The sequence below is a fragment of the Vicugna pacos genome, chromosome 9 (genome assembly GCF_048564905.1).
Source record: "Vicugna pacos chromosome 9, VicPac4, whole genome shotgun sequence".
Lineage (NCBI taxonomy): Eukaryota > Metazoa > Chordata > Mammalia > Artiodactyla > Camelidae > Vicugna > Vicugna pacos.
Genome location: NC_132995.1, coordinates 10440536 through 10464760, shown reverse-complemented (window position 1 = coordinate 10464760; position 24225 = coordinate 10440536). Strand labels below are relative to the sequence as shown.

The 24225-nt window shown below is 49.9% G+C and overlaps 1 protein-coding gene across 2 annotated transcripts; it reads left to right on the top strand.

Annotated features, from left to right (window-relative positions):
- The first annotated feature begins 560 nt into the window (after positions 1–560).
- On the top strand, positions 561–14989 carry DEDD2 (death effector domain containing 2). Of its 2 annotated transcripts, none has more exons than XM_072966985.1 (5): positions 561–698; positions 1296–1664; positions 3209–3328; positions 5976–6116; positions 13784–14989. In XM_072966985.1, exons 2-5 carry the CDS (start codon positions 1337–1339, stop codon positions 14173–14175), a joined length of 981 nt encoding a protein of 326 aa, XP_072823086.1. In that variant the 5' UTR covers positions 561–698; positions 1296–1336; the 3' UTR covers positions 14176–14989. The 2 variants fall into 2 exon arrangements, with proteins under 2 accessions (XP_072823086.1, XP_072823085.1); XM_072966984.1 differs by having other exon boundaries at positions 580–736.
- Positions 14990–24225: the final 9236 nt, after the last annotated feature.

The following is a 24225-nucleotide window of genomic DNA, read 5'->3' as shown; positions in this document are numbered from 1 at the left end:
ACAGTCGAGATGGAGGGGTCTACTGCAATCAGGAAGCATATATTAGTTCATAATATGAAATGGGGGAATCCTGGTCTTGATAGGGGAAGGAATTTATAGATGGAGGATTTCTGCTGGATATGGCGGTATTCCAGTCAGGATCATGAAATGGCACAGCTGGGATGTAGCCAATATGAATAAAAGGGCAGTCTATTGGAGTAGAGTCCAAATCCCGATCATAAGGGGCCAGGGCGCTTCTGGGAGCCAGGAAAAGTCATGATTGTGGTCCTTTGCCGTAGGCAAGTGGGAACAGTGGTAATGTGGGCGTCTAGGTAGTGACTGTGAGGGGACTGTAGTCCATGACATGAGTAGTTTCAAAAGATCGTGACATGAGGCAACAAGAACTCTGTGGACAGAAGCAATCTCGCGAAGTGGTACAAGATCCAGCCCAGACGAGGATCCGCTCTCGCTCTGCGCAGGCTCAGCGCAGGCTCAGCACAGGCCAGCCAGACGCTACGGTTGGGGGCGGGCCCGGAAGGAGGGGCTTGGGAGCCTCACTCTGCGCTTGCGCCTAAGGGGCGTGGCGAGGTCGCACCTGCGCGAGTAGGGGGAAGGAGGAGGGGCGAGGTGACGCAGGCGTAATAATAGAGAAGGTGCCAGAAAGATTCAAAACAAGTGTCTGCAGCCGTCGCCCAGGAGTCGTTAGACGCTGGAATTCGGTGAGGATCTAGAGAGGCTTAAGGGCGACTGGCGGCAGGTAAACTGGACCACCTAGGTGCTGGGGAAAGGGCGGTACCTCCCTCACAGGTCTCGGGGCTCGGGTTTGGACAGCACCACCTGTGTGGAGCAGAGGGCTGCTTTGGTCGGTCCCACTGTAGGGGCAGAGGGTCACTTTCAGACCACATCACTTGGGTGGAGCAGTGAGGCTGATCTGACAGTACCACTGGACGGAGCCCAGGGGCATGTTCGGACAGCGCTACCCAGAGCCAAAGGCAGTTGCGGGGGTGCCCCGCGTTGGGCCCCTAGGCTGTTTCGTACCGAATTACTTCGTCGGATCCGGAAGGTTGTTCGGAACATACCACCTGGGGAGGGGCGTTCGGACTCGGGCAGCCCAAGCGGAGTCGGGCGTCTCGACCTGTTACTAGGGGACCTCGGGCGATACCATTTTTTTGTGGGAGAAAGGGGGGGGCTAAAACGGCTGGGACGTGAGGTTGGCCCTGCCCGGCGGGACGCGGCAGAAGAGACTCACTGGAGGGGATGAGGTTTGGGCCCCGGTGTCGCTGACCAATGCCTCCTCCCTGCTGTGTGGGTTCTAGGCCCTGGTTCTGATCTTGTTCCGCACGCCCCTCCCTTGGATATGGCGCTGTCCGGGCCGACCCCAGCCCCCAGCTGGGAGGAGGATGAGTGCTTGGACTACTACGGAATGCTGTCGCTTCACCGTATGTTCGAGGTGGTGGGCGGGCAACTGACCGAGTGCGAGCTGGAGCTGCTGGCCTTCCTGCTGGACGAGGTCCCCGGCGCCGCCGGCGGCCTGGCGCGTGCCCGCAGCGGCCTGGAGCTGCTGCTGGAGCTGGAGCGCCGCGGGCAGTGCGACGAGAGCAACCTGCGGCTGCTGGGGCAACTCCTACGAGTGCTGGCTCGTCATGACTTGCTGCCACACCTGGCGCGTAAGCGGCGTCGGCCAGGTATGGTTGAATGGGAGGGTGCAAGACTTTTGGTGGGGAGAGGGCCTTGCTTTCACTGGTCCCGCATGGTGCCTCTGTGGAGGGTGCCATTATCAGACAGTATATGTCCCATCTCACTCTTCTCTCCCATTAGGGTATCAATGAGAAACACAAGAGGGAGGTGACATGGCATTGGGAGGGGTGAGCTTGGGGAGTTTGGCCACATGAATAGTGATGTTTGTGACTACTCTTTATGGAGGGCTTATTTCATGCCGGGCACAGTGTTAAGTCCTTCTTCATATATACTGTCACCTTATATTCTCTTGGTAATCCTAAGAGGAAGTTCTGTCAATGTCCCCACTGTACAAGGAAACACAGCAGGTTCAGAGAAGTTAAGCAGCTTGCCTGAATATAAGGACTGAATCCTATGTGTAGAGGAATGGGGAACCGGGAAAGGGAGATACAAAGGGACTGGACTGACAAAGTTTTTTCTATGAGGCTTACATTTAGTGGGGGAATCAGACATTGAGACAGGTGAAAGATTTGTTTTTAGGTGTGGTTATAGAAAAACTGAAATAAAGTCATGGAACAAAGTCAGAGAGAGTAGGGAGTGGAGTGCTTCAGAGTGAAGGGAGGCCTTCTTAAGACTTGATAACCAGTTAAGACCTTTCCAAGAAGGTGACATTTTAACTGAGACTGCACTGCCTCTGCAGTGCATAGATCTAAGAGGAGAAAATTCCAGACAGAGAGAAGGGCAAGCTTTCAAACCCAGAGGCAGGAAGGAGTTTGGCGTTATCAGAGACAAGTGTGGTAGGAGCAGAGATCGAAATAAGTGCAAAGAGGTAGGTGAGAAGCCCTGTCACACAGGGGCTTACAGCTAGAAAGTGGTAGCTAGGATTCAGACCTTGCTGGTTTGTGTCCAAAATTGATGCCCTTAATCCTTGTGAGGGAAGTACTCCTAGAGGACAGCAGTCCTGAGAAGGTGAGGAGCTGGGAGGGTTTAAGACACAGGAGCCCCATGTGTGCACAGGCCTTAAGCTATTGAGCCCTTGGCTAGGTTACTGGAAGTGCTGTGGCTGGTTGGGTGAAAAGGTTTGTGAGCTTACCTGCAGAGGGTAAGCGCATGGGGTTTGGATAACAGGAGGAGGGCAGTCCTAGGGCAGAACTGAGAAAATTTTTGGAAAAATAGCCTGGAGGTCAGGCTCTGAAGGAGATTTGGGGAGCCTGCAGAGGCCTGCTTACTCGTTGGGGTCTCAGGGAGAGCCAAGGACAGTTGACCGGAGGGCAGTGGGCAGCATTGCAGGGATCCTGACATTAACTCAGCTTACAATGTAACCCTGACAGTTTGAGCTGCTGTAGACATAGATTGGGTGGCCCCAGGAGGTGATGAGTCTTATCCCGGGAAGTACTGAGCAGCTACTGGGCATGAGGTGTTTAAGAGGGAGTGGGTATCTGGGCTTTGACTTCTAGGGAACTCAGGTACCCTGTGGGGGCAGGTGCTTCTCTCAGAGGGTGGAAATTAGAGCCTGGAGGCTGTGAATACTTCTTTGCTTTCTTTCCCCCAGTGTCTCCAGAACGCTACAACTATGGCACATCCAGCTCTTCAAAGAGGACGGAGGGCAGCTGCCGCCGCCGTCGGCGATCAAGCAGTTCTTCAAATGCCCGGCAGGGTCAGTGGGAGACAGGTGAGCCCAGCCCTGTGCACATGACAGCAGTGTCCCTCTCTTCCTTCTGAACCCCATCATGGCCCATCAAGGAAGGGGCCTGTTGGGTGATTTTGTCTCAGTTTTGTTTTGTGTGTGTGTGTTTATTATTGCTGCAAAAGCACGTGTCCAGAAACAACATATAGACTTGTTTCTCACCGTTTAATATTTCATCTAAATGGCATTATATAATGGGTATCATTCTTCACGTGGCTTTGTCGAACATGTTTCTGAGATTTATTCACGTTCAGTATCTCTAATTAGTTTCGTCTAATCGCCATGCCAATTAATTTATCCAGTCTCCTCTCCCCTAGTTTTTTAATCATTCAAATATGATTTCAAACATACAGAGAAGTTGAAAGATTAGAATAGTGAATATGCTCGTATCTTCCATCAAATTCAGTCATGTTAACATTTTGATAGTTTTGCTTTATGTGTATCTGTGTCATTCTGGGTTTTTTGTTGAACTGTTTGAAAGTAAATTATAGACATCAGAACACTTTACCCCTAAATTACCAAGCATCTCCTGAGAATAAGGAGATTGTCTGAATTTACTTCAAGACCATTGTCATACCTAAGAAAGGATATAAATGCTAATTCTTTGATGTCTTAATGGTCCATTTTCAGATCTCCTCGAAATTGTCTGCTCTTTCAGGATCCACTCATAGTTGTATTGCTGTGCATTTAGTTAGTAGTCTCCTTAACCTCTTATCATAGAACTGACTCCGCCACCTCCAGTACCTTTTTCTTTATTATCCCATGACATTGATCTGTTGATCCTACCAGGCCACTTGTTTTGTACAACGTCCTGATTATTTCCAGATATGTCTGATAATTTCCTGATGGTGTCATTTAACTTCTCCTCCTGTCCAGTATGTTTTGAAGCAATTGGGTTTGAAGAGTTGGTTAGATTCATGTTACATGTTTTTGGCAGGTGTGCTCCTTGGTTGATGCCATGGGCTTCACATTGGAGCACATCAGGAGGCACGTAAGGAATGGTTTTCCTGTTGTGAGCAAGTTTGGTCACTTGGTTATGGTGGTGTCTGCCATATTTAACCTTTGTATAGAGCCAGTTTCCCCTCTGCAGTTAGTAAATGATCTATAGGATGACATGTTGGCATGTTCTGTTCCCCAGCAGCATTCCCAGTGGGTTTAGCATCCATTGGTGATCCTGCCTGAACCAGTTATTACATTGGTATTTGCAAAATGGTGATTTTTCTAATTTATTTTTTTCTAATTTTTCTCTATGTCTGTTAGTTGGCATTCTTTCAAGAGGAGTTTTATTCTTCTCTCTCTCTCCTTCCCTCCCTCTCTTTATTTAGTGGAGAGAGGGGTATCACTGTGGACTCATGTATTTTTTATTTACTGTGTTATAATCAATTAATCATTCTTTCTGATACTCAAATTGGTTAGCTTCTCTGTCTTTTTGATGTGTCTCCATCATTCTTTGGGTGCTTCCTGCTTTGTAGGACTACAAAATGTCCTGTCCCTTCCCCAGCCCTGGAATCAACTGTTTCCAGAAGCCTGGTTTCTTTTAGAACCAGTGGTATTTGGAGACTGAGATCTAGGTGCTGAGTATGCACATTGTTTCTAGATGCTTTTAGTGAGCAGAGGTAGAAGCTGCTTTTTAAAAAAAGTTCATGTTAGTATTTTCAATTCAAAATTAATTTTACAAAGACTTTTTTTTAGTCTTACACTGAAAATCTTTGTTCTTGACAACATTGGGATATGGACTTATTTGTTTTATTTCACAAAAGTAAAAAAAAAGCTTCAAAATTACAATGTCGGTACCACTGCTGACTGTATCTACTGAATGAAACATAAGGTTCTTTGGTGGTTCTAATTCAGAGTATCTCCTTTTGAGAATTTACCATCAGAATGTTTTTCCTAGTTACTGGAAATCTTTTCTTTTCTTCTCGTTACCAGTTATATAAACAGATTAATTTGTTTCTATTTGTGTTCAATTTTACAGTTTTTTTGTCTCGTGTTCTGAGTATGCAAAACAGTTACATGATCCTGAATCAAAACTAAAGTATGTAAAAACGATGTTCTTAAAAGTATCATTTCCAGTCTTGTCTCCCTCCCCTACAATAGGTAATCAGTTTCGTTCATTTCTAATAAATCCTTGCTGTTTCATCTTGCAAAAAAAGCAAATATGTGTATATCTTTGTTTCCCCTCCTTTTTTAATACAAAACATAGCAAACAGTAGGTACTTGCTTTGCACCTTGCTTTATTTCACTAAGCAGTCTATCCTAGAAATTACTGTGTATCCTTTTTGTCAGACATTTACTTTGTTTTTGAGTTTACATGGTTATAAACTATAAAGGACGCTCCAGTGACGTTGTCCTGCCTGTTTCCTGGTATGAGTGTTCAGGGTTTCTCTAGGGTCACACCTGGGAGAGGGACTGACAGGTCGGGGGTTGTGCTCATCTGTGCTTCTAAATGATGCTACTAGGTAGATGTACTTACTTCTCATCTTATGGACAGGGCGATCAAGGCCCAGGAAGCATAGAGGCTCACCCATGGTCTCACAGCATGGAGTCCAACCTTGAGCTCTTCCTTGGGCATCCATGTTGGTGCTCCACCTGTCATCCTGGTCCTCAACCCATCCCACCTTTCTCTCCTCAGGTTCTCCCCCAACTAAGCGGCAGCGGCGGAGTCGAGGCCGTCCCAGTAGTGGTGCCAGACGGCGGCGGAGAGGGGGTCCAGTCAACCCCCAGCAGCAGCAGGAGTCAGCCAGGCCCACCTCAGAAGGCAAAGTGACTTGTGGTAGGTGTCTCTGTGTGCCCTGGGAAATGCATGGGCAATGCCCATGGCAGGCTGTAGAGCCGGAGGGTGGGAGAACCAGGCCCCTGTCTGGGGTGTGACACCTAATGGGTGGGCAGTGACTCTCTGTATCTGTTAAGCACAGTGGAATCCGTGTTCTTTTTATTGTCATTTTGTTCACATCCTGCCTGTAGTTGAAGTATTATGTTGTGTGCCGCATCCTCCAGGAAGCCTTCCTTGACAACCCCCTGCCCTCAGTTTCATTTATGGGTAGAAGAACCAGTCAAGGGCTGAGCAGCTGGACATGGCATGCCTTGGAGCAGATAGGAGTTGGATTTTATTCTGTGTGTCAATTACTGTGCAAGGGTTTCAGGCAGGGGAGTGAGATGATCTGACACCTGTTTTTAAGGGATCTCTGACTCCATCTCATAAATCAGTTAATAAATGAGTTACAGTTTGCAGAGTGCTTAGAATGGTGCCAGGCATGTAGAACAGGTGCACTTGAAGGAAATTCAACAAATTGGAAGCAGGGAAATGAGTGAAGAGGCTGCTTAGTCCAATAAAGAGGAGGCAGAGGTCTGGCCTGGGGTAGTGGCATTGGAGAAAGGGTAAGAACGAGGTGGACTAAGGGAAACTAAGGAAACATTTTGGATATAGGTGACTTGACCTGCAGATAAGTTGATTTGGGCAGGCTGGGGGACTCTGCAGTGCAGACTCATGCAGACCTTGCCTTTGAGAAATTCCCCCTGGTCCTGAGGGGAGGACACAGGCATGGGTGGGCTCTGTCATACACATACACCTCCCCACATCCCTCTGGTACCCTCTTCTCTGAGATAGGCAAGCCGCAGTTTCACAGAAACTATCAACTGGTGAGATGCTCAGACTGGGGTGGGGGTAGGGGTAGAATTACAGATGGGAAGATGGACGTGGCGGCGGCAGCAGCAGCAGCAGCAGCTCTGGTTCCCAGGAGACCTCAGCCTAGGGGTGCTTCCTCTACCATCTACAGAGCCTTCAGCCCACAAAGCGAGCATGCCTGCCCCTTCCCAGTGCCCATTATGCCCCCATCCCCAGGCTCTGATCCTCACATCCACTCCATAAATGTAGATGCAGATATCTGTGCTGGGTGCTGTCAGGAGGAACAGACCAATAGAGCCAGCCTGTGTGCTCAGACAGCCCCTACTTGAGGGGGTGGCTGTCTGGTCATGATTCTCACCCGAGTCAGACTATAATTACCAGAGCCGCCCACTGGCTAGGTGGCTCAGGGAGTCAGTCCTTCCCTGGGGAGCAGACCAAGCTGAGGCTGGAGAGAGGTCTTGCTAGTGGAAGCTTTAGGTCTCTTCTTGGTGGGTGGGGAGGTTGTTAACCTGGGTGTGGCTGGCTCTTGATGCAGGATCGGTGAGCAGGTCTGACTGCTGACTCACTAGGCAGGGTAGGGCTAGAGTGAGGCTCTCCCCAGTAGAGCCCTGCTTTTCCCCTCATAAGTAGATATGGCTTAGTCCCAGGGGGGTGGAAGGAGGCCCTTCCAGACCTGAGTAAGGAAGGGGCCTGCCATTGTTGCTCCTTTTCACCTGTAGCAGTTCTAGGGATTGACCCCAGTCAGCTGCCCACCACTGGATAGAACCAGACTAAACTCCTCTGAGGACCCAAGAGTGTGAAGAAGGGGCCATGGGGGGTCCTGGGCTCAGACACAGGACCTCTGAGTTTCCATGTCCCTCTCAGGGCCATCCACTGAGCACTGTGCTGGGTGTGCTGCTCACCTGACCTTAAATTCTCAAGACCACCCTTGAGATAGGGATGATGTCCCCCGTTGTGCAGAGTGGCGGGACTGGGCTGAAACTCGGGTTTGTTCACTTGGTTATTCTATGTATGTTTATAGAGCTTACTAAGTGCTGACCTCCCACAGCAGGAATTGGAGGCCCTTGTCCTCAGGGAGCTTGTGTTGGAGGAGAAAGTTAAGAGAAAGAGAAACTTCAGATGTCAGCAGTGAAGAGACAGGACGAGGGGTAGAGAATGATGGAAAATGCAGTTCCAGGTGTATTTTCAAGATAGATTGGTCTAGGAAGCCCTCTCAGAAGAGAGGAGGAGAGGGAGGAGTCTGTGGATGGCTGGGGAGGAGTGGTTCAGATAGAGGGGACAGCAGGAATGAAGGCCTGAGTGGGAACATGCCAATTGTTGGTGATAGGATTGCAAGGAAGCTGGCAGGGCTGGAGCGGTGGCAGTGGGGGAGGCTGTCAGGAGGAGAGGCCAGGAGAGATGACCAGGGGCCCATCCTGCAAAGCCTGTGAGCCACGGGTCAGGGCTTTGGATTTTTTAAATGATGGAAATCAGTCAGAGGATTTGGATGACAGGCTGAGTTTTTTTCCCCTTGATGTTTGCTATGGAGAAGAAACAGAAGCAGACAGACTACCATAATGATCCCTAGCTCCCTGTCACCCAACTTCAACAGTTGTAAAGTTGTGGCTGATCTCATTTCATCAGCCATATGTTTTGGAGTCAGTTCCAGGTGTCCTATTATTTCATCTGTAGATTTTTCACTGTGTATCTTTAGAAGATAAGAATTCTTAAAAAAAAAATTACACCCCAAAAATTAAGAAAAGCTTCTTACCTTCAACATTCTGCTCAGTGCTTAAATTTCCCATTCTAAAATAATAAATATTGGTTCTCTGAGTCTCTCCTGTAGGATTCCCCCACAACCTCTGATTTCTCTCCCCCACTCCCTTTGCACTGCGTTTGTTGAGAGTAGCTGTCCTGTAGTATTTCCCAAAAACCGGATTTTGCCAATTGCATTCTGTGGTAGGGTTGACTGAACGTGTTCCCCAGTCTGTATTTCCTGAAAATCAGTAGTTGGGCCTGGAGAGGCTTGGTCAGATTCTGGTATGATATTTTGTTTTTTTCAAGCTAACTTCCTAGGTAGTATTGTGCTCTTCCTTCAGTAAACAGGCAGAAGCAGCAGCCTCTCCTCATTGCCTCCATCCCATAGTTCAGTAGAGGTTTAAAACTTTACATTGACATCATGACTCTGGCTGGGCCTTGGGAAAGAGACTGGCGCAGGGGAGGGGTTTGGCTGTTGTCCAGAGGAAGGTGATGCAGCCTGGTGTGGCAGTCTCTCCTTTAGAGCTCGCTGGCTGTTTCTCTTTGCCTGGCATGGGAGCACAGGTCCTCTATATCCCCAGCCCTTCCTACTAATAACTCCCAGAGGGGAGACCTGAGAGAGATTCATTCCTGACCTCCAGCCACTCCCAGCACCAGGTCTGGCACACAAGGCTGCTCATCTGCTCACCTGGGTCTGTCCCTCATAGGTGTGTCCTCCCATTTCCCTCTGCAGCCCGCTGTGTCCCAGAAGAGACTGCTGAGGCATGGGGTAGAGGGACAAGAGGGTTCTGGGGTCCACCTGACTGCAGGAAACAGGAGCAGCTCTACTCTCTAGGAAGGCATGGCTCCACCCTCTGCCATGGGGGCAAGGAACATTTCCCCACAAGTGGAGAGGGACTGTTGACAAACGCTTGGTGTTCCTGGATGGAGGAAACCATTTGGCTGGGCCTCAGCCCAGGTCATATGGGTGCTGGGTACTGCGACCCTCACTATCATGCCTGGGCCAGTCCATTGACTTCTTTCCATGTCTACTGCTTCCATCCTGAACCAGCCGCCTTCAGTCTTTTCCTGTCTGCTACCCTGGCTCTGTTGCTGACCACCCTGCTGCTTCTGTAGAGCAACTGGAGTTGTCTCGGTGTCATGAGGCCACTTCCTTCCTGCTGCACTCAGAGGCTCATTACGGGCCAGGCGCCGGCTGCAGCCCTTTACCTGCATCCAGCCGTGTAATCCTAACAGTGACTGCCTGAGAGCAGTTGCTTCGGGTGAGGTTATTTTATGGAGGAGGCCACTGAGGTGCAGAGAGGTGTGGTCTGCTCGGGAGGCCCAGACTCCCTGCCCTGGCCTGCCAGGGTGTGGTCAGCCCCACCCTTCCAGTTGTGTCCTTGTGCCCTTCTCCACCGTGGTCTGGCCCCCAGCTTGTGAGCACCTCAAGTTCATTTTCTGCCTCTGGACTTGCACACACTCCACACTCTTCTGGGAATGCTACTCTTCTCACTGTTGTCCTATCTTGACTGACTTGTCCTCCTTCACATTTCGCTTCCAATGTCATTTCCTGGAGAGATCCTCTCTGATCGTTTAGATCTAAATTACAACTCACTCTTTATGATTTTCTCACCTGACCCTTGGGATGTCTTCTAATTACAGACTTCTGTGTGTGGTTGTATGAGAAGCAGCAAACAGGATAAGGGTAGTTAAGAGCTTGGGCTCAGGGGCCAGGCATCTCAGTTGGAATTCCAGCTCTGTGATTTCCTGCCTGTGGACAGGTAACTCATCTCTTGTGCCTTAGTTTCCGCATCTGCAAAAAGGGGATTATAGCACTGCCTCATAAGGTTGCAGGTATAATCAAAAAGGTCAGTAGATGTGAAATGTGCATAGGTAGTGCAGTAAGTACTGTACAAGTGTTGCCTGTCATTAAGTTATTTTGGCGAATAGTGAGGAGAGATGGTGTATGATGTCCGTGATTCAGATCCAGGGATGGAGCAGTGGCTTGGATAATGCACATCTTCCCTTTTCCTAAGTGGTGCTTCCCTGTCCTCCCCTTTTGTGTGCTGTTGTGTTGTGTTCCAGACCAGAGTTGGACCATTTCTTCAGCTGTAAATGGAATAATGAAAGTGCTGTGAGGACTCGGGGGTTAAGTTAGGGAAAGCACCTGGGTGGGGTGTGGCCCACACGAAGTTCCCCTTGACTGGGCTTACATGTCTCCCAGTCCGGCTTGCAGCAGGGCGCTCATGTCTCCCCAGCATTCCTGGCACTTAGTAAATATCGGGTGAATGAAGAATGAATGGGACACACATGAATCCACCCTGGCCCTGTCCTTCCACCCCCACCATGGTTGGTGGGCTCCGGGTGAATATACAGTCTCCACTGCAGGTCTGGTAGCAGTCTGTGCTGAGTCGGAAGGCAGTCTGGGAGGAGACTCACCTGGGTGGGCTGGGAGTGCCGTGAGCTGGGCCTTGGTGGGTGAGTGGGCATTCTGGGCAGAGGAGGTGGACAGGTGGTTTTGTGAGTAAGTAAGGCTTATACTGGGAGCACTTCCCTTGTGGCGGAGGGCAGGGTATGTAGCTGGGATTGAAGGAGGAGATGAGGGAGGAGGTTGGCTCGGGACCCAGATGAGAGAGCGCAAGGCCTAGGCAGGGGCCTTGAGGGTAGAGTGGTGAGTGTTGAAATCACAGTTCCTATTTCTGGGTGCCTTCTGTGTCTAGGCCCTGTGTCATGTACTTCACAAGTTGTCTAATCCTCATGACCCCATCGTGCAGCAGGGACCTCTTGTTTGTCTGTTTATGTTTTTCAGATGGGGAAACTGAGGCTCAGAGAGGTGAGGTCACATGCCCAAGGCCCCACAGCTAGAGAGTGGCAGAGCTGGGACTCGCCTCAAGGTCTGTCGGACTCCGCCACCTGGCTCTGTGCCTCTGCCACTGAGCAGCCCCGTGTGGCCTTGGACAGGTGCTGCTTCTCCCAGTCCCCTGCTCCCTGGCCCATGCCTGTTGAGGACATGGTTAGACACTCATAGGAGTCAAGGTCAACCCAGAGGTCTTACATAGTCCTTAGGATGGAGGGAGCCAGGCCTGAGTGCCGTGGGAAGTCCTTGGGCCGAGGCCAGGAAGGTTTCCCTGGGACTTAAGCAGAGAGGGTGAGGTTCTGCTAAAGGCAGAAAGAGGAAGGGTTTGGGGTTTGGGGTGGGAGGAGGAAGTGGTCGATGCTGAGAAGTCGCCTGGGGAAGCAGAGACCTGCCTTACACTTTCTGCTCTGCTGCTGACATGGTCTGTGAAAGGTGAAGGGAGTCCAGGGCATGATACTTCCCCTTCCAAAGCTTCAGTTACTTCATCTGTCAAGTGGGTTGAATGTGGCCCCAGCCCCATAGAGCTGATCCTGCTGAATCTCCAAGGGTAAAGCTTTTGGCACATCAGAGCTGTTGGCTACTGTTCATGGAGTACCCATTGGTCACCATTTGTAGTGCTAGCCAGTTCCTTTCTATCTATTGTTCTCTCTTTAATCATCTGAACAGCTGTTCCCAGTAGGGGTTGTCCCCTGGTTTAGATAGGAACCTGGGCTCAGAGAAGTGCTGGCTTGTCCCAGGTCACACAGCCAGTGCCTGAAGGGTCCTGGGTTGGAATCGGTTCCATAGACCTAAAGCTGCTCTCTAGGGCATGGGAGAATCAGTGACCTTTGGCAGACACTGCCACTGCCTGGCCACGTGAACTTAGGCAAATCACTTCACTTCCCTTTGCGTCCATTTTTTCATCTCTAAATTGGGGTGATAATAGGGCCTGCCTCACAGGGTTGTTTGTGGATTAAATGAATTCATGTCAATCTACTGCTTATAGTCATTTCTAGCTTATAGCTGATCCTCAGGACAGCCTATGTTGTGAGTGGAGAGGAGGTTCTGTTAGCCCGGTTCACAGGTGGGAATTCAGTAATCCCACAGGGAGGTAATATGCCTGAGGTCACATTTACATGGATGCCTTGGAAGTTCCAAGTCCTATCCCCTGCACACAGCTGCCGCCTCATTTGGGTGGATGTGGGCAGGGTGTGACAGAAACTCAAACTCAGACTGGCTTAAGCAAGAAGGAAGTTGATTATAGCTGAAAATCCAGGTGCTTCAGGCATATGCAGTGAACTCAAGGGTCTTTTCGTCTCTAACCTTAGCCTTGTGTAGGTTTCATTCTCTCACCTCCTGGTGGCAAAATGGCCCCCAGCAGCTCTGGGCTTACAGCCCACCTTTTTGGCAGCCCCGGTGGAAAGAGAGCTCCTGCTTCTGGTAGAGCCAGCCCATTTCCAGTCTTGAATCTCCTGGGCCTGGTGCTTGCTTGATGGGTGGGGGGCTGGGGAGGTGGTTGGCCCTACATGAATGTCACTGTTTGAGGGTGGGAGATGGGTGAGTGAGGCTGGTTACCTAAAAGCAAGTCCCATCTCTCATGCATTGGTTCTTTGACAAATGTCTATCAAGTACCTCCTTTGTACCATGGGGCTATACAAGTGAACAAAACAGACAAAAATTCCTTTCTTCAGGGAGCTCACACTGGGAGGAGACAGATGATAAGCCTGACAGTAAAGGAAAGCTCAGAGTAGATTAGGCAATAAGGTCCTTGGGAAGAAATGGAGCAAAGTGTGGGGAACTGGGAATTCTGGGCACTGGGTAGGATAGTCTCATTGGGAAGGTGGCATTTGAGCAAAGACCTGAAGGAAGTTAGAGAGGAGACTGGGGACAGAACATCCCTGGCTGAAGGGTAGGTAGGGCTGGGTGGAACCTGCCTGGTGATGAGGGGACCAAGCAGCAAGGAGTGGTGAGGCTGGAGTGGGCCATGTGGGGGGAAGAGAAGGTCACTAGGTTAGGAGGTAACAGGCCAGACCACAGGAGGGAAACCGAGCGCGGGTGTCATCCGTACTTGGGTGTGGTTACCGGAAGGGGGAAGGATGTGGGGCTGGTGCAGTACAACCCACGGTGGGGGTCAGCAGGAGGAGGCCTGAGGGAGAGAGTAAGGGTGGCAGTCCCCCTTTCCCTCCTCCAGTCCCCCTCTTCCCCCTGTGCAGTGTCTTGGGTGTCAGCCCCTCCCTGACCAGTCCGTCCTTCTCTGCAGACATCCGGCTGAGGGTGCGAGCGGAGTACTGCGAACATGGGCCAGCCTTGGAGCAGGGTGTGGCATCCCGGCGGCCCCAGGCGCTGGCACGGCAGCTGGACGTGTTTGGGCAGGCCACTGCGGTCCTGCGCTCACGGGACCTGGGCTCTGTGGTCTGTGACATCAAGTTCTCGGAGCTCTCCTACCTGGACGCCTTCTGGGGTGACTACCTGAGTGGTGCCCTGCTGCAGGCCCTACGGGGCGTGTTCCTGACTGAGGCTCTGCGTGAGGCCGTGGGCCGGGAGGCTGTCCGACTGCTGGTCAGTGTGGACGAGGCCGACTACGAGGCTGGCCGGCGCCGCCTACTGCTGATGGAGGAGGAGGGGGGACGGCGCCCAACTGAGGCCTCCTGATCCTGGATCTGGCAGGACTGACCCCACCTCCTAGCTTCTGGGCTACCTTCTCCTCTGGAGGATGATGACCATATCTACCCCTAAATGCCTGTCACTCCAGCAGCTCTGAGGACTGCGACAGACAGCCAGGCCCCTTGACATCCTGGCCCCTTGACAGGCCCTCCCACAGGATGTGGGTGCTGAGGCCTAAACCACTTCCAGCTGAGTTTCCTTCCCAACTCTCCCTCTCCACCCCCAGGTGTGTTCCCTCAGCTTCAGGAAGCTGGGGGCTCAGGCATGCTGATCCAAAAGGAAGAGAAGCATGGCCACACATTCACCAAAGGCCCCTTGCACATGTTTCCCTGACCCAGGGCTGTGTGTGCACACACACTGGCCCCCTCTGAAACGTCCCCTGGGCTCCTGCCCTGGCCTGCTCCACTTACTTTGGCCTAAGGGCTTTTCTCTCAGGATCTCTGATTATACCGCCCCCAACCCTGGGCTTCAGCCGCAGCAGTGGGCACGGAGCTGGAGTGCACCCAGGGCATGCTCACCTTGCCCACACATCTCTACAGCCAGCCAGGACTCTGCCCAGCTTCCACACACAGACCTGGCTCTCCACCTTCTCCTGGAGGCTGGACAGACTTGTACACAGATCTGCACCCAGAATGTCACACATGTGTTGTGGCAGCAGCAGACCAAATGAGCTGTGTCCCAGGGGCCAGGACCAGACACCAACTTTCTTCTTAGAAATGGAAGGCAGAGGCTTGGGGCTGATGGGAAAGGCCTTTTACAAATGGCTCCAATAAAACTGCCCTGGATGGGGCATAGGTGGGCATCAGGGCTCCCTAGGACTCTTTCTTTATGGGCTGGAGGGAGGAGTTGATGAGAGCACTACCAATCCTGGAGTTCTGGCCCAGTATTGGGCTGGAAGGTGGGCAGGATGCTGGATCATCTGCTGCCTATTGCCACAGCCTTTCCCTTCTCTTGGCCTGTTTCCTTATCTGTCTAAGGAGGAAACAATGACTTGGAGTCATAAACTCTCCCACCTTCATTTGCACATGCTTTGCTCCTGTATGTCCTTGGGAGTGCTGGTATTTTAAACTAGTTCAGTAAGTTGGGCCAGCTCTCTCTCAGGCTGACAGAACCCAAAGGTTTGGAAACCAAATGGATCAGCAGGCAGTGCTCTCTGCCTAGGACCCCTCTCCAGATGGCTTCCCTTCCCTGACACTTAGGCAGTCACCTTGTCTTAAATCTGACACTCTTGTTCCTCCTGAGGCCGAATGCTTCCTGCTGCCCTGTGGCTACAGCTGAGGTTGTGGCTTCTTACTCTTTCCCCACAGCTTGTTTAAGGGCTTAGGAACTCAAGTTTCTTACACAATACCTGGGGTGTTCCTTCCTGGGGGAGAAGGAGAGCCAGGGTGGGGGTGGAGTGGGCAGGGATTCCCAACCGCTAGCTTTTCCTGGGGGAGAGAATCACACACCTGGGAACCGGTTGTGGACCTCTGATCTGTGTTGATAAAAAGGGATATAGTGGTTAAGTCTAGGAGCTGAGTCCTGCCCAGGAGTCAAGATCTGGTCCAGTTATTAGTTGCTGTGTGATCTTAAGACTATTTCCACTTACCATTTCTGGGAGGAAGCTAAGGTCTGCAGGGCACCTAGACAAGATCTATTTAAATGGGCTCAGAGGGGAAATGAGTTGCCTAAGGAATAGAGCAGCACTGAGATGGAGAGCAGCTTTCCCCTAGTGGAGGCTGTCAGGTTGAGGAGGGAGGTGATGGCTTCCACTACCTTTCAACTTACCTCCCGTTAGGGGAACTCTCCTTGGCTTGGGCGAGAGTAGGCTTTCTTTTCACCACCTTCCAAGATTGGAGGCCCTCCTCCTCTGCTTGGGGCTTCCCGCGCTTGGGGCTGGGAGCTGCTGCTTGTCTCCTCCTCCCCTGGGCTGAATTCCGGCATCCGCCTCTGCCGCTGGCCTTGGGCCTGCCTGTTCCCCTCACCCCCAATTTACGAATGGTGGACCCCGCCACTTTAGTGGACAGCATTTCGGAACCTGGCCCTTCCCCAACCTCCATTCTGTTCCTTGCTGAAGCCCCGCCTCCTACTTCAGCCACGCCCGAGTAGACCATCCCACCCGCGGGCCCCACCTCATTCTTTAGGCCTTTCGCGCGCTGTATTTTCAGCTGGGGGCGCGGGGGTGCGTCCTTCGTAGCGAGTGCCTGCCGGAAATAAGCCTAATCTCGAGGCCGCCGGAGTCTGCGCAGGCGCAGTATGTACCAGGAGTTGATGTTGGCGGGAACTTTGAGGCGATGTCTCGCGCTTTCCAGAGCCTTCCTAAGCGTCTGCGCTGTGGAGCTCACCTGGGCTTGCCAGCCCGCGCTGGGTGTCTGACAGAGTGCTGAGGCCCAGAAGTGGGTCAGACCCAGGCCACGAGGACAACCCAGGGAGATCAAAGAGCTTCAGAAGTGGAGAAATATTCTATGGGGCGGGACAGGGACAGGCTGCAGCCAAGGGAAATAGGGGCCTGTGGGAGCTCAGAGAAAGGCGGAAAATGGTTTCACAGAGAAGAGGAGCCTGGAGCTGGCTCCTGAAGGATGGATAGGAGTTCAACAGAATGACAGAGAGAGGCCATTCTTGTCAGAGAACCGCCCTCGAGGAGGCCTTAGGGAACATTCCTGAACAGGATGTAGAGAGACAGATGGACAGAGATAAAGGTAAGTGGCAATGTAGAATCAGCCACACCCTCATTCAGTCATCAGTCCTCTGCTACCACACTGACCGACACACAGGGACCCTGACAATGACAATATAAGGTGGTAATATGAGGCAAACCCAGTATGCCTGGGACACAGCAGGACACGTTCCACAAGCCCTCCCAAGTGCCAGGCCCTGGGCTGGCTGGCCTTTACTGGGGACCATAAGAGGATGCTAGCCTGGGTGCTTGCACTGGACAGCTCCTGTTCTGCTAAGGGAGCCAGACTGGGACACTGTAGGTCACAGTCCAGAGTGGTCAGTGACTGAAAAAACATCAGAGGCTGGAGGAGCCCACATGACCCTGAGTGAAGAGACCCAGGAAGGCTTCATGGATTGGCAAACTCCCTGTTCATTTTATTAAAAATTACCACCACCACCACCAAGATACTTTTTAATTGTGAACTATTAACATTCAGAAAAGTGCATAAAACACAAATGCAGTTAATAAGCTGTTGTAAAACACTTGTGCCTTCCATAATGAGACAGACATTACCAGCACCCCAGAAGTCTCCCCACTCCCTCTCTGTCATGCACTCCCTCCTGATCATAAGCAAGCCCTCTCTCCCCCTAGTAGGAACACTGTCCTGGCTTTTACAGTAATGGTTCCTTGCTTTTCTTCTGCTTTTTCTAGTTTTATGTCACTCAGTGATTTTATCTCTTTTTGAACTTGATACAAATGGAATCATACAATATGTTTTCTGTTGTGTCTGTTTTCTTTTGTTCAGCATTGTGTTTGTGAGATTCTTCCACATTGTGTTTATTTGTAGCTGACTCATTTTTATTGCTGTATAGTGTTCATTGTATGAATACCTCATAGGTAGCTCATGCATTACACTGTTGATGGACATTGGGTTGTTAGCAGCTTGGAGTTGTAATAAATAATGTTGTTGTGAACACTCCTAAGCATTTTTTTAAAAAAACAAATGCTTGCATTTCTGTTGGGATATACCCAGAAGGAGAATTGCTGGACATGGGCAAGAATGTTCAGGTTTGGTGGATACCGCCTAGTTTCCTAAGGCTGCTGTAACAAATTATCATAAACCTGGTGGGTTAACACAACAGAAATGTATTCTCTCACAGTTCTGGGGGCCAGAAATCTAAAATTAGTTTCACTGGGCCCAAGCCTAGGTTTTTCGCAGCCCCACTCTAGGCGAGAATCTGTTCCTTGCTTCTTCCAGCTTCTGGTGGCTGCTAGCATCCCTTGGTTTGTGGCTACATCACTCCAGTTTCTACCTCTGTGGTTCACATTGTCTTCTCTTCTGTCAGTGTCAAATATCCCTTTGCCTCTCTCTTACAAGGAATCATGTGATTGCATTTAGGGGTCACCCAGATAATCCAGGATAGTCTCCTCATCTCAAAATCTTTACTTTAATCACATCTGCAAAGTCCTTTTTGCCACATAAAATAGCGTTTACAGATTCCAGGGATTAAGCCATGGACATCTTTTGGGGGACATTTTTCAGCCTACTACACTGACAAACCACTTTTCTAAGGTGTTTATAAGAGTTTATTCTCCTACTCGCACTGAATGAGCGTTTTCTTTGCCTCACGTCCTTGCCAGTATCTGGTATTGTCAGATGCTTTTAATTTTGCCAAGCTGATAGACATGTGGTAGTATATCATTGTGGTTTATCTTTCTTCTCCCTGGTGGTTAATTTCTGCTCATTCTTGAAGGAAGAGTGAGAAGTCTTTGGCTGGATAGAATGGTCAAGGGTATTCCAGACAGGTGGAATAGCACGTATGAAGGCCTTAGGAAACACTTGTTTAAACTGAGTAAGAGGTTTTTGTTGTTGTTGTTTGGGTTTTTTTTTTTTAAGCATTAGGTTATTAAATGTAAAGAGTATACAGAGAGATAAATGGAACAAGTCAAGGGTAAATAAGATGGTCCAATATGAGTCTCTGGATGGGCAGGGAAGGGAAAGGAGCCAGCAAGGGTCTGGCCAACTGGCAGAAAACAGAGATCAAGGGAGTGGATCTGTGTCTGTGAGTTGATGTTATAGGTGTGAGGGCAGGGGAGGCCTGCCAGGCCTGGAAGGCAGGTGCTGGGATCAGAGCAGGATACTGGATTTCAAACATGGAAGACAGTACTGGGTTGTAGTTAAAATCAGGATTTTTAATTTGGGACCCAGAGAGTCCCATGTTACAATCCTGGCTCTGCCACTTCATTAAATGTGTCACTCAGGGAATTGACTTCACCTTCCTGAGTGTGTATCCTCATCTTTGAAATGAGGATACTAATACCAACTCTGCAGGTTTTTGTGAGGGGTAAATATGTAAGCCGTCTGGCACAGTGTCTGGCATGTGGTACAAGTGCTCAGTAAGTATTCACTATGTAAGCTGCACTTGCGGGTAATGACTAAGTCCAAGGTGTGGTCATGGGAGTGGGTGGCTAGAGTGGGATGAAGGTCACCAAGGATGAGATGGAAAGAGACCAAGAGGCTAGATAATTGGAAGGATGGATCATCATGGAGGTTAAGTATCACAGGAGGACAGCAGGGACTAGGGTGGAGAGGAAGTCTGTGGGGATGTGCTAGAATCTTCAGGAATGAGGGGAAGTGACCAAGGAGTCAACAGATATCACTGAAGAGGTGGAAGAGAGGGTGGCAGAACATGAGGACCTAAGACTCTAGGGAGCCCAGTTTTGTGAAGCCAGACTAGAGTCGGTGTCTGCCTCATCTGAGTTCCCACTCCCCCTTGTATGTTCCTTTGAGATGTCCCCAGTGATCACATCCCTCACTAAGCCAGAGCATGTTAAGAGAGGGACTGGATCTGACCCATCCTCTAGTAGCTAGAAGTATGCATTGGTAAGTGATTGTTGAATGATTTGGGGGGATGAGGGAAGGAGAAAAGTCATGGGTGACATTTAGTAAAGGGGCAGAGCAGGATTCTAACACAGGACTCTCTGGATCCCAAATTAAAAATCCTGATTTTAACTACAACCCAGTACTGTCTTCCATGTTTGAAATCCAGTATCCTGCTCTGATCCCAGCACCTGCCTTCCAGGCCTGGCAGGCCTCCCCTGCCATCACACCTATAACATCAACTCATAGACACAGCTCCACTCCCTTGATCTCTGTTTTCTGCCAGTTGGCCAGACCCTTGCTGGCTCCTTTCCCTTCCCTGCCCATCCAGAGCCTCATATTGGACCATCTGATCTCTCTGGCCAGCTCTCTAATAGTCAGAGTCCCAGCAGGAAACAGAGGGCACCACAGCTGTGATTTTGAAGAGAACTTAATGAAGGGAGTATTTGTAGAGGGTGTGGGTCAGGTTGAGGGAACGAACAAGGGAGGTGAAGGCAGCAGGAAGTTGTGACTACAGGTCTACTGGGGTCGGGAAAGGAAATGGTATTACTGGAGCCTGTGAGACCACGAAACATACCTGAGAGGTGTCGGTATCGTAGAGGGTACGACCACCGTCACAACCGCAGTACTGATGCACAGCTGGAGCAGGAGACACTTTCTTCCCCTACTCTCTAAGGTCCTGCTGGTGCTTCCCATGGAGGACCCAGTTAGAAGTCAGAGGGCAAGGGAGCCCGGACCGATGCTGTCTGTATGGGCAGAGAAGAGTGGAGGTGGACCTGGAAGGGCAAAGGGAAAATGACCAGCACGCTCTTTGCCATACACCCTGACCTCTGCCCCATCTATCAACACATCTCTAACCTTGGTTCGCATGGTTAAGATTGACTCAGAGAAGAATGGCGGGGAAGTGGTGCATATAGGTACAACTCCAACTTCTTAGCCTCTTCTCTCAGTCACCACTCTCCTGTGAGTATCCCCCAACCCTAACCTTTCATTCTCAACAAATGAAATTAAGGCTGATCAGTCATGATTTCCTTTAGCTTCCTATTCAGACCCACAGGTATTCACACCCAGATCTACTTCACTTCTCCAGGCTCTGTTTTAGTCCAACCTCTCTACCCAGGCATCATCCATCCTATTATGACTCCCACAATATTACTCCATCATTCTTCCTTCTCTTTCAACAGTCCTTCCTTCTCTCTCCTTCTTCTTAGTCTATAAATATATGCAAATTTCTACCACCTTAAAAACCAATGAAAACCTTCTACCTCCCTTTACTCTGTGCTCCCTCTACTGCCTGTCCTTTGTTTTCCTCCTCATCCCATCCAAAATTCTTTTGTTTTGCCCTAGGTTTTTTTTTTTTTAATTGAGAATTTACTTTTTAGAGAGGAGAGCCAGGGGCACCAGCGTCTCCATGCCTTGGAAGCCAGGCATACTCCTGACCTCCCAGCCTCTAGCTGCCCAGAGGCTGGGGAATCACAAGGTGATATGGTCAGGGCCAAAATTCTTGAAGGAACAAGTATCAGGGTTGTTTGGCTGCAAGCAGCAGAGACTGACTTGCTAACTTAAGCAAGCAAGGAATTTATTAGAAGGAAATGAAGGTGACATACATGGTAGAAGGAAAGACTGAAGAACCAGTCTTTGGAAAGGACTGGAACCAGGGCAGTGTCAGGGATGGAGATAGTAGGAAGGAATGGCAGTTTCCTTGGGGCCTTGGTGGCTGCAGGAATCAGCTCCAACCAGGTTCAGGCGTCCTGTCACGTAAGCTCACAATTTAAATTTCAGGGAGAGCTTCTGATTGGTGCAGTTTGTCATGTGGCCTCCCCTTGGCCTGTGGACAGTCTCATGGACTCGTATGCAGTAGGCCATGGGTGGTTACTCAGAGAAAAATCAGGAGCTGTCACAGACGATGGGGAAATGGATGCTGGGCAGGCAGAAATAACAGATGTCCAGGACACAGAGCACTCCTCCTCGCCAGCCCCAGCCTTCATCTCTAATTTGAGTCTCAACTCACTGAAACCATTTGCACCGAGCTTGTTAATGACCTTCTCTTGCTAAATCCAAGGACATGTTTCAGTCTGTATCTGCAGTTTTTAATTCCACTGACCAGTGCCTCTCTTTTGAAAATCTTCCCTCCCTTGGCTTCTGCATAACAAATCAACCCAAGACTTAGCATCTCAAAATAATGAACATTTATTATTTCAGTTTCTGCAGGTCAGAAATCCATGAACGGCCTAGCTGAGGAGTTGTGGTCTCTCCTGAAGGCTTGGGTTGTGTGGGGGTGGGCAGATAGCATGACCTAGTTTCCCCTGGGGTGAGTGATCCAACAGAGAGAGACAGAGAAGAAGGGAAGGACAGAGAGGAGAGGAGGGGAAAAGAGAAACATGCACGCATGCATGGAAGCTGTGGTCTTTTTTTATAACTTAGTATCAGAAGTGACATCGCATCATTCTGCCATGTTCTGTTTATTAAAAGTGAGTCACTAGGTCCAGCTCATGCTCATGGGGAGGGGATCACACAAGCTCATGACTACTAGAAGGCGGGGGTTACTGGGGGCCTCTTAGAGGATGCCTGCCACAGCTTCCATGACATAGCACGCTCATGGTCCTCCTTCCTCCTTGACAGCTTCTCTGGTCCATGTAGGGACTCCTCTTCCTCTGCCCACCTTTGAAATATGGCTCTTCCCCTGGGCTCCTTCCTTGGCCCACAGCTCTCCTCATTCTAGGTATTCTTCCTGAGAGATGTCATCCACCTTCATGACTACAGCTATCACCTGTATGCTGATGATGCCCAAATCTTCAGTGCAGACCTGTATCCATGATACTGCACATAAATATACCTAATATTGGGAGGGAGGGTATAGCTCAATGGTAGAGGTGGTGCTTAGCATGCACGAGGTTCTAGGTTCAATCCCCAGTCCCTCCATTAAAGAAATAAATAAGTAAATAAACAAACCTAACTGCCTCCCTCCCAAAACAAACAAAAAAGTAATATCCTAATATTGACTGCAGAACCAACATAGAGTCTTGGACCCAGGGCATGTCTCACTGGTGCTGCATACTTAAGAAGTTCGAAAAAGAACTTAATTGAATAAGTTCTGTGCCACCTCCTGTTTTTCCCCAGCTTGGTGAGTGGGACCTCCATCCACTCAGGCATCCAAGTGAGAAATATGGCCATCGTCTTTGACACCACTCTCTCCCTCACCCTCATATCCAAATATAAAGCCTTGCTGATTCGATTTACCTCAAGGTTTTTCAAACCTGTGGCCTCCTCTGTGTCCCTGATACCAATGTTGTAATACCAGCTTTTAGCACCTCTTGCCTAAGCTATTGCAACAACTTCTTGATTTTTCTTGTTTCTATTCTTGCCTCCTTTCAAAGATGCAAAGCTGCCCTTGATGGAACTCCCATGGCCTCTGAGATCAAAGGATGCTTAATGACCGGGCCCCATCCGGCCTCTCCAGCAGCATCTTTCTCTCACAGCTTGTGCTTGAGCAACCCCACTGCCTGCCTGCACACAGCCTGCTCTTCCTCATATGCCTGCTTTTGTTCATCCTGTTCTCTCTGAATTTACTGCCCCTTCCAATTTCAGGAGAATGACTTCTCTAAGACGCAAGAGAATTTCTCCTGGCTGGTTTTGTGTCCTGGCATACCATGGGTTCTTGAGAGCAGGAATTGTATCCTCTCCCGCTTTGCATCCCCAGCACCTTCCATGGAAGTCGTACTTATATAGGTACCCCAGCTTGTGTATTGAATGAATGAATGTATAAACTGGAGATTTATAGTAGCACTGGATATGGGAACTGGTTCTTGAAGTCCAAGAGGTTAGCCAGGGGGAGAAGGGTGGGAAGGACACTCTAGTTATGGGGAACTGCATGTGCCAAGGCCAGGAGGTAAGAGATGGCAGATTGAAAGAAGTGTGGTGGTCTGAGTATAGGGTGCATAGTGGGCAGGGACTGGATGGGTAGGGGAGCTAGATATTGCAAAGGGCATGAGAAGCTGGCTAAGAGATTTGGCTTTTGTCTTGTTAGCAATGGGGAATTTGAAGCAGGGAGTGATTTCATCAGACTCATGTTGGTCTTTCTTTCTTTTTTTTTTAAATAATATTATTTTTTAAGTGGAGGTAACTGGGGATTGAACCCAGGACCTTGTACATGCTAAGCATGCACCCTACTGTGAACTATACCCTCCCCACCAATCATAAGAGCCATATTGTAGAAGGACCACCCCAGTGGCCAGACTGGAAACTGGGAGGCCAGGTAGGAAGCAGGTGCATTGGGCAGAGCAGGAGATGTGGAGGCCTGAACCAGGACCGTGGGGGCAGGGGATAAAAGAGGAGATGGGTTTGAAAAATATCAGGTTGAATTCTATGAAATCGCTCTCTTGTAAGAAAAAGCCAGTTGATGATTGGCAATTCTCCTATGGTTCATCTTAGTGTTAAAAGGTAAATGATAAAAGGGTCAATGAACTGGATGGGATTTTGAATCTGACTTGGATGTGAACGTGAGGAAGAGGCTGTCAGG

What these genes read in the sequence shown, in the direction of transcription:
- DEDD2 (XM_072966985.1), top strand. Translation starts at nt 1,337, where the DNA reads ATGGCGCTGTCCGGGCCGACCCCAGCCCCCAGCTGGGAGGAGGATGAG. An exon ending in GCGTAAGCGGCGTCGGCCAG is followed by an intron (nt 1,665 to 3,208) that starts GTATGGTTGAAT and finishes TCTTTCCCCCAG; the next exon opens with TGTCTCCAGAACGCTACAAC. An exon ending in GCAGGGTCAGTGGGAGACAG is followed by an intron (nt 3,329 to 5,975) that starts GTGAGCCCAGCC and finishes TTCTCTCCTCAG; the next exon opens with GTTCTCCCCCAACTAAGCGG.